Raw genomic sequence first — 18,241 nt, 5'->3', positions numbered from 1 at the left:
CTGGAGAGCCAGGTAAGCTGCTGTGAGCTGGCCTCACACAGCCCTATGCTCTGTGGAGGGACCTACTGAAGGAGTAAATGCATTTGTTCCTGTCTAAAAATACTTTTCCTCACATTCCATTTGGTATCTTCTTGATTTTTACAGTTACAAACACTTTGGGTTTGTTTCCTTGGTTATGCCTTCTGGGTATGTCCTACTTGAGGGATAAGTTTTTATTCCCAATGACTATAACCAAATGTTAGAAAAATTAAGAGGTCAGGACTTTAATTTTAATGTTACATGGCTTAATCATGGTTCTGTTGCATTAATTCAATTGAAGTTCTTTTAAAAATGCACAGTCATGAATCGGAGGGGAGGAATGGAGATTGGTAGGTCTAAGTGTGTAGGGCTATGAGGATCTGACAAATGGCAACTTTTTCTGGAAAGGAATTTTTTTCCATTTTTCAAAATTTTTAATGGAAAAAGAAAGATTGAAGGCTCCTTCCACCGGAAAAGAGCTTTATCAAATTAGAACTAAATTAAAGAAAATCTACATAGTTGGTTTAGGGTACAAGACTTAGATAATTAGTACTGATACAATTAATTTTTATATTACCTGGTATACAAGCTCTACTGAAATATGCTTCATTTGAACAAAAGAAATACAGAGACCTATTGCTCAAGCTGACTATTTTTGTAGTTAATTTCTTCTTCTTTTTTAACAGGAACCTTTACTTACCAAAATGAGACACAATCTGGTGTGTCAGACACCTCCCACTGTCACTGTTCATGTAAAATCGAGTGCATCCAGATCACATCAGCAAAAAAACCTTATTAGACTAAAGCGGCCTACTTTTAAAGACCATGAAGAAAATTGTGAAAAAAAGGTTCCTAGTCATAAATATAAATGTCCAAAGGCACCATGTCTAGTTATTCAGCGTCAGGAAATGACAGCTTTCTTTAAATTATTTGGTAGGTTAATAACGATAGATATCAATGTATGGACTGAACAGAGAAAACTATTAAGCAAGTATGTTTTCTGAACTCAGTAGTTTTGGGAGTGCTTTTTATATAGATACTAATGGCCATGCCTTTGTCTAAACATATTTTGTTGTTAAATCTTAGAGTATAAATATTTAATACTTAAGTTAAAAATAGAAAAAGTGCTACCACACTGATGAAAAGTATCTTTTTAAATTACAAATTAAACCAAGGTGGTATGATACTTTCTTTTATGATAATTTCTCTTTCCTTTCTATTTTCTCTTATATTTCAACAAATACATGTAAAACAATGTACATCTTGTTTTACACAAGGCTTAAAAAAGGCTGGACTCCCAGTCTTATAAACTTGTTATTTATTGTGGGAATAAACATTTAGGGGGAGAAGTGGAATGGGAAGAAAATCTGAGAAGTTGTGGCATCCCTTTTGCATTTGTGTCTTTTTCATATGAAGTTTTGTATTTATTTAATTTAGTGGAGACATTAAGTAATAGTGGGAGATTACACTTGGTTTTTACTTGAACCTTGAATACAGGAGTGAATCAGAGAGAGTTTGCGGTGATCCTGTTACAGTACGTGTTCACAGACAGTGATGCACTGACCACAAATAAGCAAGCAAGTATTGCCATATAAAGGCTGTCAGGTAATCAAGGTGCAGAGATCTCAACAGTCTATGGTTCATCAGAAATGACAGTATGCTATCAGATGGAACCACGTAACGCAGGAAGAAGTTACATAAATAGAAAAAATACTGGTGATTTTTCACCTTCACTTGCTATTACCGAGAATGAATGAAATGCAGTCACTGGATTTTCCACCTTGCCCTTCTGGTAGTTTGTCTTCTTTTGTCGCTTAAGTTTTTTAATACCTAATCTCTTTCTCCCCTCAGTTTCTCTGTTCTCTACTGCTGGGTCTAGCTTCTTTCTTTTTATTTGGTTTAATAAAAGGACCATCTGTTATTTATTTACAAATATTTTCTAATAAAAACAATTTTGGTGTGTGAAGTGCTACAATTTTCTTTTGTTGCAGATGATGATCTAATCCAAGACTTCCTTTGGATGGACTGTTGCTGTAAAATTGCAGACAAGGTAAGTGTATTTCCCTCTTAGTTAACAGAACATATCTGGAGTGAAAAATCCGCTCTTACTCACTTGATACAGTAATGCAAATGCAGACCATAATTTTTTTCTAATGTGTTCACATGGAAGTTTCAAGAAACTCAATTTATGCTTTCCTCATTGATAAAAATGACCAAAATATCTTGGCGCAAGATAAATGTGCAAAGCATTTTAGGAAATGATGTACTGAAATAATGTATTGATACTTAATAATGAATGTAACATTTTACATTTTAAAACAGTATCTCTTGGCAATGACTTTCGTTTATTTCAAGAGGGCTAACTTCACAATAAATGAGCATACCAGAATCAATTTCTTTGTCGCTCTGTAAGTACTTTTAAATTATCTGGTTTTACTAGGTTTTATTAGGATAAACTTTGCATTATTTTATTGCTTTGTTTATGCCACTGATAATTATGGTACACAATGAGACTTCTTGTAATGAGTGTGTAGTTGTTTGGGTTCTATATGAAATATAGAAACGTAATCTACATACTAGATATAAATAGTGCAAATTCAACATTCTTCCTCTGATGACCACCTGCGTGGAACAAGCTTGAGCAGCAGTGAGGGGATGTTTGCGTTGGTGTTGTGATACATAGCATGGCATTCTGCCTACCAAACTGTAAATCTGTGAACTTTTTTAAGTGTTACAAGAATTATGTGCAGGACAATACATGGCAACATATACGTGGCTCACGCTTCCTGTTATAAGACCCTATTTTATATCATGCCAGCCTTTAAGTCATTTGTACTGAAATGTTTCATCATGATATGCACCTTGGGATTAACTTTTTATTAAAGTTTCTGTCAACATGATTTAAGTCAACTGTAAAAATGTTGCTAGAGAATTTCTGAGAACTTTGTTGAACAGTTCTAAAATTTCTATACTTTGAAACAGGGGTGCAATCAGGAATCTGTCTTTACAAAGCCTATATAATCTCTCCATATTTGGCTATACCTACAGAGTGGTTCGGCATTTTCTTTCATAGTGTTATGGTGCTCAGGTCATCTTTTTCTATAATGGCATTTCTCAGATGCTCTGATTTGCATGCTAGTGTGGGGAGAAAGGTGGCTGTTTCTTCTCCTGTAAAAGGTATTCTGGGTGGCATCCACTGAGTGTGGAGGGGGAAGCCATCTGACTCCACTGAAGGGAGAAAAGCCAGGCCAGAAGAGCAGAGAATTAGAAAGGGACAAAGGGTCTGGTGAGACTGGGTCTAGAGGGAATATTTGGTTTAGGAGCAAGTGAGAAAATTGGGGAGGAGACTAAAAGTCGTAATTTTTTCAGGTATGATTTACAGGAGTTTAGTATCAGGTGGATCCAAAGGAAGTAAGTATTTTCCTGTTGTCTGAGAAGATGGCCCAGAACCAAAAGTAGCACACAGTGAAGGAAGGGAGAAATATGGATGTTAAAAAAAGTCATTTAAGCTTTTCATTTATACATGAAGGTAGACCTGTATTTAGTTGTTTGCTGCTAATTTAACGTGAACAACATAATTTTCCACGAATAGGTAAAATCCATAAAGTAGAAAATGTAAAGTTTAACATTTTCTAAGATTGTTTTAAGCTTTACTTAGAGAATCAGTCGGAAACTGTTCATTTTAGTGCAAGGTTATCTTGCCAGTGTGGAGAAGGCTGTCAGATTATGTTAATTCTCACATATCTACTGATTTAGGAGACTTTAGGGTAAAGCAATTTTTATAATAGCTGAAGTTTTTATTTACCCAAAGGATACACAACTTTCTGATTAAGAAAATACTGTATTCCTGAGAAAACACTGTATTTTGTTAGCAGTTTTTCTCACAATATTAGGAAAAATAACTACTTCCATATTATGTCTTTTAATGTTAGAAATCATACTAATACAGTGATTTAAGATTGAACAACATTTACAGACACAAACATATATATGTTTGAAGGTATCTGGCAAATACAGTTGAAGAAGACGATGAAGAATCAAAATATGACATTTTTCCATGGGCTTTAGGAAAAGCCTGGAGAAAGCTCTTCCCTGATTTCTTAAAGTTAAGAGATCAACTATGGAGTAGAATTGACTACAGGGCTATTGTAAGCAGACGCTGCTGTGAAGAGGTAGGGAGGGTTTTAATATTGTAGATGCTGAAATGACAACAATTAATACCAGCTAACAATTTAGCTCTATACAAATAATTTCTTCCCTAAAGTGCATAGACAAGCCATGGGAAAGAAAACATGCAGCTCAACTGTAGTGGTCCACTTATCCTCCATGATTTTTTTTTCTTCTGCATTCTTTGAAAACTGTGCTTTGAAAATACATTCTTTGAAACTGTGCTTTTAAGGTAAACTAGAATATTTTACATTGCACTACTGTTAAAAGTGAAGTTTTTATTGACTAGAATCTTTCTGCTCTATGCAAATATTTTAACTTAAAATTTACCATCGGTTGTTTCACTTAATTCACTTTAGAAATAATTTTGTGTGTGTGCGTTTGTTTTACAAATTATAAGTTTGTACACAAGTAAACAAGTGTACTTCAAATAAAAATCCCAGCACCTCAGGTGAAATTTTAATTCCTTCAAAATTAATAACTTCAATTGACTTTTTAAGGTAAGGGTTTTTCACTGCATTAAAAAAAAACTCAGAAGGACACACTTTTAACATTCTCTACTATTAATGCAGTGTTACAACCTACGTTTTTCAAACATATTAGGAGGGAAAAAAGGTACTCCTCACTTTTCAGGTGGAATGTATCTGTCTGGAAAAGCCCTGTCATGTTCTAAGAACATAATGTTTACTACAGCTGGTGGAAAAGAAAATCTCACTTACTCTAGAGTCGCATCTCTGGGGATGACATTGGGTGCTTATGGGAAAAGTACAAGGAACAAGGCAAGTGTAGAATGCTTTTCCCAGCATACCCTCCCAGCTTCCAACAGTCATCAGTTCAGTGACGTTGTGAACCAGAAGATCCATTTAGTTGATGTTTAGTAGTTAGTAAAAGACACCATCTTCAGTCCAACATACAAAGCATAAACTGGTATTTGTGATGATTCACATGAATATACAAGGCTGTAAACTGTTGTGTTTCCACATCTGACTCCTAACTGGTTCACTTACTCGTGCCTAAGGTAGCAAACTTCCTAGTCAGACAGAAGCAGATAGATAATAGATGATAACTATTTCAGCTACGTAGAATTAATTATCTGCCATACATGAATTGGATCCCTTGTTTTCAGCTGTGTTTTCCCATTGTTTTTACGGTTTCTGACATAATGGCTGTTCTGATAGGTGATGGCTATTGCTCCAACACATTATGTATGGCAGCGAGAACGTTCTGTGCACCACAGCGGAGCTGTGAGAAGCTACGATGATGAAGTACAGCTGCCCCGAGGACCTAGTGCTACTCCTAGAGACTGCTTGCTTTGTGGTAAGAAAGGAAGATTTGTACGACTAGGATTATCATCATCTTCCTCCTCATCTACTGGCACTTTGGAGATGATGGAATTACATTCATCCCAGAATTCAAAGGACACCTTTCCAACTGAAAAAATGCTCATTGACTCTCCTTTTTATTACGCCCAAGGTATGGTTTAATATTGCAAATAATTTTCAAGTAGTTTAGGCAACTGAGGCCATATTTGCCCTTTAGACTACTGTAGGGACTACTGTGTCCTTCTTGGCATGACAAGACGTGATCTCTATGTGTTAGCAGAAATCCCTATTACAAATGCAGTTACCTTGGCAGAACTGTGCTTTTACTGCCATAGTTTCATTTTTGTTTTCACATCTTGTCTCTTGACTCTATGTCAATGACCAGCTGGAGTGCATGGAGCTCCGCCTAGGGATGGATGAGGAGCCGGACTGAGAGCTTATGGGTCGGGATTAAAGGGAGGCCAGGGACAGATGACATTATAGTGGGGGTCTGCTACAGGCCACCCGACCAGGAAGACCAAACAGATGAGGCCCTCTATAGACAGATAGGAGCAGCCTCACGTTCACAAGCCCTGCTCCTCATAGGGGACTTTGACCACCCTGATATCTGTTGGAGGGACAACACAGCAGGGCATAAGCAATCCAGGAGGTTCCTGGAATGCGTTGATGATAACTTCCTTCTCCAAGAGATAGAGGAGCCAATGAGGAGAGGTGCTATGCTGGACCTTGTTCTCACCAACAAGGAGGGGCTGGTGGGGAATGTGAAGCTCAAGGGCAGCCTTGGTTGCAGTGACCATGAAATGGTGGAGTTCAAGATCCTTAGGGCAGCAAGGAGGGTGCACAGCAAGCTCACTGCCCGGGACTTCAGGAGAGCAGACTTTGGCCTCTTCAGGGATCTGCTTGGTAGTGCCATGGGATAAAGCCCTGGAGGGAAGAGGGGCCCAAGAAAGCTGGGTAATATTCAAGGATCACCTCCTCCAAGCTCAGGAGGGATGCATCCCAACAAAGAGGAAGTCAGGCGAAAATGCCAGGAGGCCTGCATGGATGAACAAGGAGCTCCTGGACAAACTCAAACACAAAAGGAAGCCTACAGAGGGTGGAAGCAAGGACAGGTAGCCTGGGAGGAATACAGAGAAATTGTCTGAGCAGCCAGGGATGAGGTTAGGACAGCTAAAGCCCTGGTAGAATTAAATCTGGCCAGGGATGTCAAGGGCAACCAGAAAAGCTTCTGTAGCGGTGAAGAACGTCGGTGATAAAAGGAAGACTAGGGAAAATGTGGGCCCTCTCCAGAGGGAAATGGGAGACCTGGTTACCTGGGATATGGAGAAGGCTGAGGTACTCAGTGATTTTTTTTTGCCTCAGTCTTCACCAGCAAGTGCTCAAGCCACACCACCCAAGTCGCAGAAGGCAAAGGCAGGGACTGGGAGAATGAAGAACCGCCCACTGTAGGAGAAAATCAAGTTTGAGACCATCTAAGGAACCTGAAAGTGCACAAGTCCATGGGACCTGATGAGATGCATCTGCGGGTCCTGAGGGAACTGGTGGATGAAGTTGCTAAGCCCCTATCCACCATATTTCAGAAGTCGTGGCAGTCCAGTGAAGTTCCCCCTGATGGGAAAAGGGGAAACATAACCCCCATTTTTAAAAAGGGAAAAAAAGGAAAACCCGGGGAACTACAGGCCAGTCAGTCTCACCTCTGTGCCCAGCAAGATCATGGAGCAGATCCTCCTGGAAACTGTGCTAAGGCACATGGAAAAGAAGGAGGTGATTGGTGACAGCCAACATGGCTTCACTAAGGGAAAATTGTGCCTGACAAATTTGGTGGCCTTCTATGATGGGGTTACAGTGTTGGTGGATAAGGGAAGAGCAACTGACGTCATCTACCTCGCCTTGTGCAAAGCATTTGACACTGTCCCGTATGACATCCTTGTCTCTAAATTGGGGAGACGTGGATTTGACGGATGGACCATTTGGTGAATAAGGAATTGGTTGCATGGTCACACTCAAAGAGTTGTGGTCAATGGCTTGATGTCCAAGTGGAGACCAGTGACGAGTGGCATTCCTCAGGGGTCAGTATTGGGACCGGTGCTTTTTAACATCTTTGCTGGGGACACGGACAGTGGGATTGAGTGCACCCTCAGCAAGTTTGCTGACGACACCAAGCTCTGTGGTGCAGTCAGCATGCTGGAGGGAAGGGATGCCATCCCGAGGGACCTTGATGGGCTTGAGAGGTGGGCCTGTGCAAACCACATGAAGTTCAACAAGGCCAAGTGCAAGTGCTTCCAACAGTCATCAGTTCAGTGATGTTGTGAACCAGATGTGCACATGGGTCGGGGCAATCCCAAGCACAAATACAGGCTGGGTGGAGAAGGGATTGAGAGCAGCCCTGAGAAGGACTTGGGGGTGTTGGTTGCTCACCATGACCTGGCAATGTGCGCTTGCAGCCCAGAAAGCCAACCTTATCGTGGGCTGCATCAAAAGAAGTGTGGCCAGCAGGTCGAGGGAGGCGATTCTCCCCCTCTACTCTGCTCCTGTGAGACCCCACCTGGAGTACTGCGTCCAGCTCTGGGACCCCCAACATAAGAAGGACATGGACCTGTTGGAGGGAGTCCAGAGGAAGGCCACAAAAACGATCAAAGGGATGGAACACCTCTCCTGTGAGGAAAGGCTGAGAGTTGGGGTTGTTCAGCCTGGAGAAGAGAAGGCTCCGGGGAGACCTTATAGCAGCTTTCCAGTACCTCAATGGGGCCTACAAGAAAGCTGGAGAGGGACTTTTTACAAGGGCATGTAGTGATAGGACAAGGGGCAATGGCTTTAAACTGAAAGAGGGTAGATTTAGATTAAGATAGAAGGAATAAATCCTTCACTATGAGGGTGGTGAGGCACTGGAACAGGTTGCTCAGAGAAGTTGTGGATGCCCCATCTCTGGAAGTGTTTGACACCAGGTTGGATGGGACTTTGAGCCACCTGGTCTAGAAGAAGGTGTCCCTGCCTGTGGCAGGGGGTTGGAACTGGATGATCTTTAAGGTCCCTTCCAACCCAAACCATTCTATGATTCTATGACTTCCTGGAAGTACCAACTGCTTTATAGTCTGTCTCTCTCCAAATTACCTTCATCTACTATGGTAGATTTTGGGTTGTGTTCCATTGTGTTCCTATTAGGCATTTATTACTATTCTTGCATTAAAAATTAAATTGAGAATCCTATTTTAAACACTTAGGATTGTCTAGAAGAAACAGTAAAAATACTGGCATGTCTCATGTGCGTTAAAAGAGCGTGTGTTAAATGAGTTAAAGTGCTCTTGAGAGCTCTGTTTTTAGAGAGGGCAGGCTGCTCAGTTGCTGCCATCAGTTTGGACATACGTGAAATCACAATTCACATTTTCCTTTAAGTGTATCTCAATTGTTGACAGTTTATACAAGATTTCCTTTTAAGACTGGGGTACAAGTAGAAAACAATACAAGAGTTTATTGTGAAAATTGTTTTATGTAATTTAATCTTTGCACATTAATCTACTCAAAATAGCATCCTGAGCCTTTATATGAGAAGCCTAAATTACATACAGCAGTTATGAGGCAAATGCTCATTGTTTAATTTATTAAGAGTGGAACACACTCAAGATGTAAATTTCCTGGGGGAGCTGTACAAGGCCTCAGTTCTGCAAAGATACTTTCATGTGCTTAACCACTGCAGAGTTCTTGCTATACTTATTTCATACAGGGCTAGTTATTTGCAGGTCTGTTTTATTTGCATATGTTCTCACTAATATCCAAATTTTTACTATTATAATAGGATTATGTTACTGCTTTTGACAGCTTCAGTACAACTGTGATTCTCAAGGGATCCCTCAACTGTGAAAAATTTGGCATTGCAATCTTCTTTGAGATATAGAAGTCAGGTGGCTACAACATGTCATTTAATAAATTTAATGTGTTAAGCACATGGGGATGGTTATGTGGAGACTTACGTGAAACCCTAAAAGACTTAATTTTAAATCTATTTTTACTTGAGAGATCTTGCTTTTCCTATCTGACAAATGTCAGAAAAAATTGTGTTTATTTTGACCACTTGAGAATGCTTTATCTAAAGTTCACAAATAATCAGGCAACTTTCAGCATGGCTGGTGGAAGTGAACCAAAGCTATACGTGTCAACAACTGGTCTTTTTCTTGAAATAAGCACAGCTTTATCAAGAGAACAAATTCAGTGAATTTCAGTTTCTCTTACAGTTGTGCTTCAAGAACATTGTTCTTAAAGAAACTGATAGCCACCAGTTGGCAGCCAGTGAAGGCAGAAGCTGCTTCACTTGCATTTCAAAGGACAGACTTTGATCCATTATTTTCTTACTAAATGTTTTTCTCCTTATTTCTGGTAGACTGTCAGAGCCTGTCCAGCAAAAGGAGACGAGGTAGCACCTTGAACCAAGACAAATCCATGGATTGGTTTAAAAGCAGTGAAGAATGAAAATACCTGATGAGACAGAAACAGCTATTGTGCTTTGCGAGGCAATCTGTGTTGCATCACAACAGCATATCTGATGGTTCTGTTAAAACTTTTCCCTTTAAATAGTAGGTGGGATTTCAAGCTTTATATGCAGCAGAAATCAGAACAGTCATTATTTAAAAGTTACACAACTTGCAAAATGTGGCAGCTACTTGGTAATATTTTATTTTATTTTGATACAATACTCAAATTAGCAGCTAACATCTCAGCAGCATCAAGAAAGCAGAGGTCGAAACTTTCTCAGCTTGGTAAGGAATGCTAATTAAAAAACAAAACAAGTTACTACTTCAGTATTTCAGTACACAATGATTAGTTTATTATTATGTTTTATGATTTCATGATATAGTAATATGTCAAATGCTAGTACAAAAAAATAGTATTTTTGAAAATAAAATACCACTAAACATTTAAGATAAAAAAACATTTTCCAAGTGTCTCACCTGAATGAGCATCCTGCCAATAAGATGGTCTAGCAACATAAGGCACCAAGCAGTATGTTTCAGCATCATCAGAAAGTGATTCTGTGAGAAGTAAATTTTTTTGAATTCTTTCCAACAAGTTTAAAACATACACGCAGACTACAGTTGCCAATGTGCATGGATTATTTTTCCCTGACATTTTAATTTTCTTTTTGCTTCTGCTAAAGTGCTTTGTTGTCATCTATCAGTACATTCAGACCTCTGCTCTACTGTGGATTTTACAAATCTATCCTAGTACGAGGCATCTTTTTTTGATTTGCCACAACAGCACGATTACAAAACAGAGCACACTGGTAACGTTTCTTCTGTGAAATCCTTAAGCCCATTGGGGTCCTCTAAAACAGCTACAGGATGAGTACAGAGGACTGAATTTCATTAAAAAAGAAAAATTTGAAAACAGTAGTAGGAGGGCACTCATTCTTTATTTGCAGATTGCAAGTTATTCGCTATTTAGTCTAGATTTTTAATAAGATACTTAAACTTAAATAAACATTAATATATCCTTTTTTCAAACCTGACAAGGCCTAGGCTGTCCAGAAGCTTGTCTATTCTTCACAACAATCTCATCTGACCCAAGAAAAAAAATACTGCCTCTTCCTACAAACTTTGCCTTCATTATATCCTTGGATTATCAAATTGCAGTAACAGGGTATCTCATCAGCAATAATGTTCTTACCATTGTATTCACTTTCTTTAAGAACTACTTGATCCTGAATGTGGATTTCTTTGTATTCCTTTTGAGGTGGTTCTTCATTATTTTCTTGAGTTTCCACCATTTGGCTTGATTTGCAATTCTTGATTTTAGCAGGGAGTACCAACCAATTTCTATGAGTTACCTCAATGATCCTTTCACACAAAAAAGGGAGCTTGCAGGTCCGTATTCTGTCTAAAAGGTCAATAACCTGTGTGATGCTTTTGAAGAAATGCAAAGGATAAAGTAGTATTTAGAAAACTCAAATCATACACTGTTAGTCTCAATTCTACTGCCTTTGTCATATTCTTTACCTTTGAGGTTACGCAAGTCCTTCAATTTTAGGGTAAAGGAGCTAGCAACCTGACTGCTGAATTGAAAAACAGTGCAGTTATTCTGAGGATGTCATTAAGTGAAAGCTTCCACTGACCATAATGAGAACATTCCCAAAGTAAAGGCCAAAGGATTTGGCCAGGTGTCATTTATACTGAGCGCAACGCCCTAAAAAAAATAATTTTGTTAAACATTTCATTAATGCTGGATGTATATTTTAAAAGAAGTTTGGTTTTGTAACAATGTTTAGGTGATGCCTGAATAAACGCTTAAGTGCCAGAAGTAAATACTTACTTTGCTAAATACACAGCACACACACCACCCTGTTTCAGACTTGGGTGTACAACAGGCAGAGCAGACTGAGGGTTAAGCATATCCAGAACTATCTGCAAGAGAAAGACACATACAGGTTCCCAGTAATTTTTTTTCCGTAACAACGCTTGAAAAAACAATGTTTATCTATGGAAAATGAATGCATACAACAGCAGTATGTAATCACAAACCAGTTTTATTACTGCCTCTCAAAACCTTAGAGAAACCTGAGGTCCACATATTTACAAAACGAAGTCCTTGCTACTTCCAAATTAATTTCTATTAAAACAGCAAGTAATGTTTCACCAACGCAGTAGTCCTGTGTTAACATTAAACTCCTACTAATTAAATTCCACAATCCTGATCTTAACAAGAACTTTTAGAAGACTACATTTAGTACCACCTTTGGATATCTAGTTTTCAAATGTAAAAAAAATAAATGTTCAAGCGCATCTTTGTCATGAAAGGATCACACTACAGTCTCAATGTCTAACTTGCTGTTTGCTTCATGATTTAGAAAACTTCTGCCTTTGGCGGTTTATCCATCTTCTGCTAGAAAACTATTCAAACTGTAAAACAATGGGATATGCAATAGCTGATCCTTCCTGTAGACTGTTACATTTAAAGTTTTAAAAATGGTATTTTTATGCTATATATTTTCTTTGCTCAAACTGTTTAACACGATTGTCATTTGTTTAAAGTGTTAATGTAAGTAGTTTGTCTGCTTTCCATGGAAGCGTGGTTAACATCTAGCTGTTTTCCCCAGCACGCCTCCCTTTACAAAATCTGGATAGAAAAAGCAAGACAGGGGAGCAAGGAAGAGCATTCCTTACTCTAACTTAGGCCTTAGTTACATTGTGCGTTCCATACAGCTGATAGCAAAGTGTTCACGTATTTATATTTGCAATGAGCTTATGTACTTTTCTTAAATTTTATGTTTGAAATATATGCCTTATACAAAATTATCAATTTCTCCAAAAGACAAGAAAGTAAGTTTGTCTTTGCTTAGAAGACAGCAGTGATTAATTGTAGTATTTCTGTACTACAGCCATATCACTCTTTCATTTGGGAAACTGTAACTGAAACCTTGAAAATACTTGTAACCTGACCAAAAAAAAAAAAAAAATCACATTGTTTCTTTTATTGATGAGGATCTGATTGTTTTTTCTCACGTGAAACTAGATATGGGAATCCCATCGTGGGTGTGAGCACTAGAGGTTTTAATTTATGCAGAAAAGATATGTCAAATGGGGGGATTTTTTGGACTTACTGCATCAAGTGTTAAAGATTTCATATCCGCAGCAGCTGTTGAAATGTCTTTAAGAATGAAATCCACGTTATCTGGCCACTCTTCCATACGTCCTATTTCCCATGCAGCACGCCAGTGCCTGTAATTCTTCTTAGCTAAATTATGATGATCGTCTCTGATTTCATAACTTATAACACGTCCTTTGGGCCCAACTGAAAACAAACAAAAGATACTAGGCTTACTACTTTCCCCCCGTAATAAAGAATTTAGAAAGAAGCAGCACAGTAAATGACAGAAGTACACCTTTAAATCTCAACTTCACTTTAGGAAATAATCACATATGAAACAATCAATTACCGTTTGTTTTTTCTTTACATTTAAAACAAATATATGCAGATAAAGTGCTGGGTTAGTTCTTTTACAGACTGAAATCCGTCAATCTGCAGATGGAACAAAGCATAGTTAGAGTAGTACAAACTGCTCCTAAGATGTCCCCCTGAAGTAACTCCTGCAGCAAAAGACGACTTGAGCATCCGTGGCCCTATCAGTCTATGATTCTCCTGCTACAGCTACCAGAGGTACCAGCCGAGAAAGCGGCAACATAGGTCACTGCTCAGAGATGCTGTAAAGCTGACTGACAGTGACTGCTTCTGTTGTTAGTCAGATTTGAAACTGCTGGTTTTAATTTTTTTTGACAGTTCTCATTTTTACAAAGGTTTGCTGCTGTCCATGCATAGTCCTTTCTCCACCTGTCCCTTCTTAGGGTTGGGGAAGGGCTAAGGAGACCCCCACACCTGCTCACTGATCTTAGCCCCCTCAGACATGTTTTTAAGTGTACGCTTTGATTTACACAGGCTTGTGTTATTTTCCTGTTACTGTCTGTAACTGTAATAAAATAATTTATTACTCCTTTTAAGTATAAATTTACTATCCTGAAATTTATCATATGAGTCCAATATACAATATTCTTCATAAAGGAAGTGTTACGAAGAAGTCCAGGCACAGACAGCAGCACATGCATTGCTGTATTATTCTACCCTTGTATTACTCTAATTTCTCAAATCTATCGCACCATTAGCTTCTCTTTCTCCTTGCTACTTTTTAACGGGCAAAGACAGCTTTCAGCAATCAGCAGCTCGGCAGGAAAGTTCTGTGACTTTTTAAGCCATTTTAGGTTGAAGTCACCAGGCTCCTTCCCTCACCTATGTGATCACACTGTGAATCCATTCTGAAAACCGAATGAGAGAGGGATGGGCTTCCTGGCAGTCTCTCCCTGATCTAGCTCACCCTGGATCAGACAGAGGCCAGAGCCAAGACGTAAGGAGGAAGGGTTTCAGCAGTGTTGCCTTTGATCACCTTAAGCAGTTGTAGAATCGCAGCACCAACTCCTTATTACTCAAGATTATCAGTTTGGAAATATTGGAAGAATAAAATTGTTCATATTGGGGTCAGTCTTATTCCTTCCTCTGCTCATTCCAAAAACTTACTACATTTTGAAACAGACATCTGGAAAAATAAGGACAACTGGTTAAAATAGCTAGGCAAAACTCTTCATTATTGTGACGCTGCAGTACGACAAGTTCACATACATCATGTTTTCCAGTTCTCAAAGACCTTAAAGTCATGGCAAATGCCACATTCTTCAGAGTCTTAACTTTGTCCTGTTTCATGTCAGTAGTTTCTGGGAAAGATTAAAGAAGGAATGGAAAATAAACCACAAAATGAGAGTAACACAAAGAGAGGAGATGAATGAAATCTGTTAAATCAATGAGAATTTTGGAAATTAAATACTTCCAAGGACCTTGGTAACGTGTCCGCTAGATTTAAATCCCAGCATTTACCTGTGTAGCAGCTATTTTTCTTGTTGGGTATCACTGTATTAAATGGTGGCAAAATTAGCTACCATAAGGAAAGAGCAAATCAAATCTATTTATTTCTGGGTCGGTGCCAAATTGTGTTAAGCTGTGACTAACACTGTCCATATTTGGTGCTGATTTAAGTTCAATAAATTTGAAAACAGCAATAGAATCTCATACCTTTTTCCCTCTCCTCAAGATAGAACTGAACTGGTGCACAAGGACTGCTTTCTTCCCATGGATAGGGTTAACAGTCTGGTGATGCCAAGGATTTTGCTGACTTGGCATGGTTACAGCTAAATTAAAGTGCTCAGAAGGCTCCTGTTGCACAAGACTGAAAAAGGAGAGGAATATCGGTAAGTCCAGGTGTGTTTGTATGAAATGGCCACAGCGGACTGAATACCAAAGGCAGAAAATAATTTGCTCTATTTAGCAAAAGCTAACTTTTGCCAACATCAGGAATTCAATCTCTTTGGATTTCGGGTCTGCCTGTAGGAGGAGATGGGAAACACTAATGAATCTTACTTTCCCTCTCTCCAAATGCATCTCTGGAAAGAGAAGTGCTGACTTTCATCTTCTGTTTTGTCAGCTTCTAGCTCCCATGGCAGCAATGGCCGCTTTGAGGATAATCCCATACTATCTTTAAAATCCCGTTGTGAAACTACAAAGAAACCTAGTTTATTGCAGAAAGATGATCAGAAGGCACCATGCTATGCTAAGGAATAGCAGCAGGAGGCAGAAAGAGGGAGAGGGGGCAGAGGTGCAACTGCTGACCTCAAAGCCTGGGCCCAATGTATGTCAAGACCACCTGCAGCTGAGTGATCCTGGGGCAGCATTTAACAGCTGATCAGTAAAGTGTTTTCAACTGAATTAGTATGCCAGGTGGAGATTAGTGCAGCTAAAACAAAGGTCTAAGAACAAACTGCTCTGTTTGTCTCAGTAGGGGACCCTCCAGATTCCCTTTGCTGCTGCTTACATGCCCTCACCAATTCTAAGCTCGTGATGGGTCTCAGCACTCTAGTTTGTACCATTCACTGAGTGTAACCGTTCCCAATTCCTCATGTTACCCTCAGCAGTATGATCTGGCATCCCAGAGCGGGGTTGGATCGATAGCACTGGTAACATACTTGCTGGATACTAAACTTCCTCAAAAAAAACTCATGCTTCTAAAAAGCCTTGTACTGTTATCCCCGAGCACGTGCCAAGGGACAGCAGATATACAGCACTGCTACAGGGGAGAGTAAGAGAAAACTAATTCGCTGCCCTCAAGTTCTAAGGTTATTTAACCGACTTGACCAAAACGAGCAGCTGATTTGTTCAGCTTGTCTCCCTCACCAGAGTGTAAGAGGAAGCATCACCTCCCACAGATACTTGGCTGGCTCTAAGTGGGAGTACTGAAACATTTTCTGTCTTGAACTGTTGAATGATAGAGTACAACCAGAAAGGCAGCGCAAACCATAAACGTTTTACAATGACAGCATAGTCCATAATAGCGCTTTATGACACGCATTGGAAAATAGCAAAAAAGAAACGTTAGTGCTGAGGTTTCACAGAAGCTCAGGATACAGGGGTGCTTCTCAGGTTCAGTGACCACTGCTGGCACCCTCAGGTATTCAGTTACTCTGATGGTCGGTTGCCTACAAACCCTGTCTTTGAACATAAGCCTTCAGGCTATGCAACTCGTGCTCTTCTGCTGTATCAGTTCAAGATGACCCACGATGAGGTTCCCGTCCTTACCCTCAAAAGTCCTTTAATGCTGCAGAGAAGGGCAGTATTCTGCAATAGCAGAAATACATTAAAAAAAAAAATTGAAAACCAAATTCAAATGGTGCTTTATTTTTCAAGTGTGTGCAAAAGCAGTTACAGCAAACAATTGTGGGGGTTTTGTTTTGTTTTTTTCTTTCCTTAAGGAAGTTGTTCTACAAGGAGCCCATAAGTCAAATTACTCTGAAATGTGGTCCACTAACAGGATACCTACAGATGAGATTAAGTTTAAGGGTGAGGTTTCACCCTCACTCACATTGCTGAGTGCAAAGGCTCTCTACCTGTTAGAGCACTGAGACCTAGATCAAACCAGGCTAGCTATAACATGGAAAAATAACAGTGTGGGCCCACATAAACATTTTCACTGGTACCCAGCAATCTGATTATTCACGTGGTTCATCAAGATGAGAAAAAGGAAACCGAGAAAGGCAAGAGATTAGAGAAAGAGTCTAGTACAGTTAAGCCAAAGCCAACAATAATGATGGCTGAAACTCAGCTTTCTGCAGGGCTTTTGGTAATCCTCTGTACTACAGCCCTCGAAATACAGTCAAAATGGTTTGCAGCCCCTGCACTGGTTCTGACACAGATGTAATTTTCCTTTATGTCAACAAACTATATATGAACATGTGAACTGCAGCAAAACTTTTAAGAACTGACCATAAGTATTCAGTCAAAAGAAAGGCAATGTGTGATAAGGGAATTGCACTGCTTCTATGTTTTCTAAAACCAGGTTCTCACCTGCTCTGGACAGAAACAAGCTCATAGCGCCAGACCCGCTGCCAGTTTCCAAAACGGTATCTCCTGGGTGGATATCCATCATCATTAACATAGCACTTATATCCTACGGATGAGGAAAACACGGCACATTACTAGTCTTGGAAACTAAGGGTGAGATTCGGCCAGTGACCTCCCAGTCACCAGCCAGCCCGGTGAGCAGCCGGTACCTTGGGGTAGGCGATGGTGGGCCCCCGCGGCATCAGCAGCACGTACTCCTCCAACGAGGGCCGCCTCAGCAGCAGCCGCGCCCCGGCCGACGTGCGCAGCACCTGCCCGGGCAGCTGCCCAATGATGTCGCGGTGGGGCAGAAGGCCGCCGGGGCTGGCCAACGTCGAACCCGCCACCAACCGGAACAACAGCTTCACCGTCGTGTTGTGCTTCCTCCGCACCTCCGCCAGAGCCAACTCCCCAGCGCGGAAAGAGCCGGGACGCGCTCCCGCCGCCTCAAGAGGCACCTGAGGGGCGGCCGCCTCCTCCTTCTCCTCCTCCTCAGGGGAAGTCTGAAGGGGAGCCTGAGCGGCGGCCGCGCACCGCCCCACCGCCGCCGCTTCCTCCGGCGGCAGCAACCGCCTCACCCGCTCCAGCGGCGACAGCGACGTCTCCCACGCCCGCCTCCGAGGCCTCCCGCCGGGGGCCGCCCCATCGCCGGAGGAGAGGGCGGAGGAGGCGGCCCGCCGCAGCCCGCGCCAGGCCCTCATGACAGGCAAGGCGGGAAGAGACGTTTCAACCCTCGCCCCGCGCGCCTGCGCCGCGCGCCCCGGTGACACCAG

At 40.6% G+C, this 18,241-nt stretch overlaps 2 protein-coding genes across 2 annotated transcripts; one reads left to right on the top strand and one right to left on the bottom strand.

Moving 5' to 3' along the window:
• Positions 1-722: 722 nt before the first annotated feature.
• SPDYA (speedy/RINGO cell cycle regulator family member A) lies at positions 723-12,539 on the top strand. Its single transcript, XM_072857097.1, has 6 exons — positions 723-951; positions 2,010-2,068; positions 2,341-2,426; positions 4,019-4,190; positions 5,364-5,658; positions 9,883-12,539. Exons 1-6 carry the CDS (start codon positions 723-725, stop codon positions 9,969-9,971), a joined length of 930 nt encoding a protein of 309 aa, XP_072713198.1. The 3' UTR covers positions 9,972-12,539.
• TRMT61B (tRNA methyltransferase 61B) lies at positions 10,154-18,218 on the bottom strand. Its single transcript, XM_072857096.1, has 7 exons — positions 17,639-18,218; positions 17,433-17,535; positions 13,096-13,286; positions 11,808-11,899; positions 11,166-11,401; positions 10,451-10,531; positions 10,154-10,268 (listed from the first exon to the last, which is right to left on the bottom strand). Exons 1-7 carry the CDS (start codon positions 18,167-18,169, stop codon positions 10,225-10,227), a joined length of 1,278 nt encoding a protein of 425 aa, XP_072713197.1. The 5' UTR covers positions 18,170-18,218; the 3' UTR covers positions 10,154-10,224.
• Between the last annotated feature and the right edge of the window lie 23 nt (positions 18,219-18,241).

Source organism: Ciconia boyciana, chromosome 3 (genome assembly GCF_034638445.1).
Source record: "Ciconia boyciana chromosome 3, ASM3463844v1, whole genome shotgun sequence".
Taxonomy (NCBI): Eukaryota; Metazoa; Chordata; class Aves; order Ciconiiformes; family Ciconiidae; genus Ciconia; species Ciconia boyciana.
This window is presented reverse-complemented; position numbering and strand designations above follow the sequence as displayed.

What these genes read in the sequence shown, in the direction of transcription:
- SPDYA (XM_072857097.1), top strand. Translation starts at nt 723, where the DNA reads ATGAGACACAATCTGGTGTGTCAGACACCTCCCACTGTCACTGTTCAT. An exon ending in AGCTTTCTTTAAATTATTTG is followed by an intron (nt 952 to 2,009) that starts GTAGGTTAATAA and finishes CTTTTGTTGCAG; the next exon opens with ATGATGATCTAATCCAAGAC. An exon ending in TCCTTTTTATTACGCCCAAG is followed by an intron (nt 5,659 to 9,882) that starts GTATGGTTTAAT and finishes TATTTCTGGTAG; the next exon opens with ACTGTCAGAGCCTGTCCAGC.
- TRMT61B (XM_072857096.1), bottom strand. Translation starts at nt 18,169, where the DNA reads ATGAGGGCCTGGCGCGGGCTGCGGCGGGCCGCCTCCTCCGCCCTCTCC. An exon ending in TGTGCTGTGTATTTAGCAAA is followed by an intron (nt 11,402 to 11,807) that starts GTAAGTATTTAC and finishes TTTCTTCAAAAG; the next exon opens with CATCACACAGGTTATTGACC. An exon ending in TAAAGAAAGTGAATACAATG is followed by an intron (nt 10,532 to 11,165) that starts GTAAGAACATTA and finishes TACTTCTCACAG; the next exon opens with AATCACTTTCTGATGATGCT.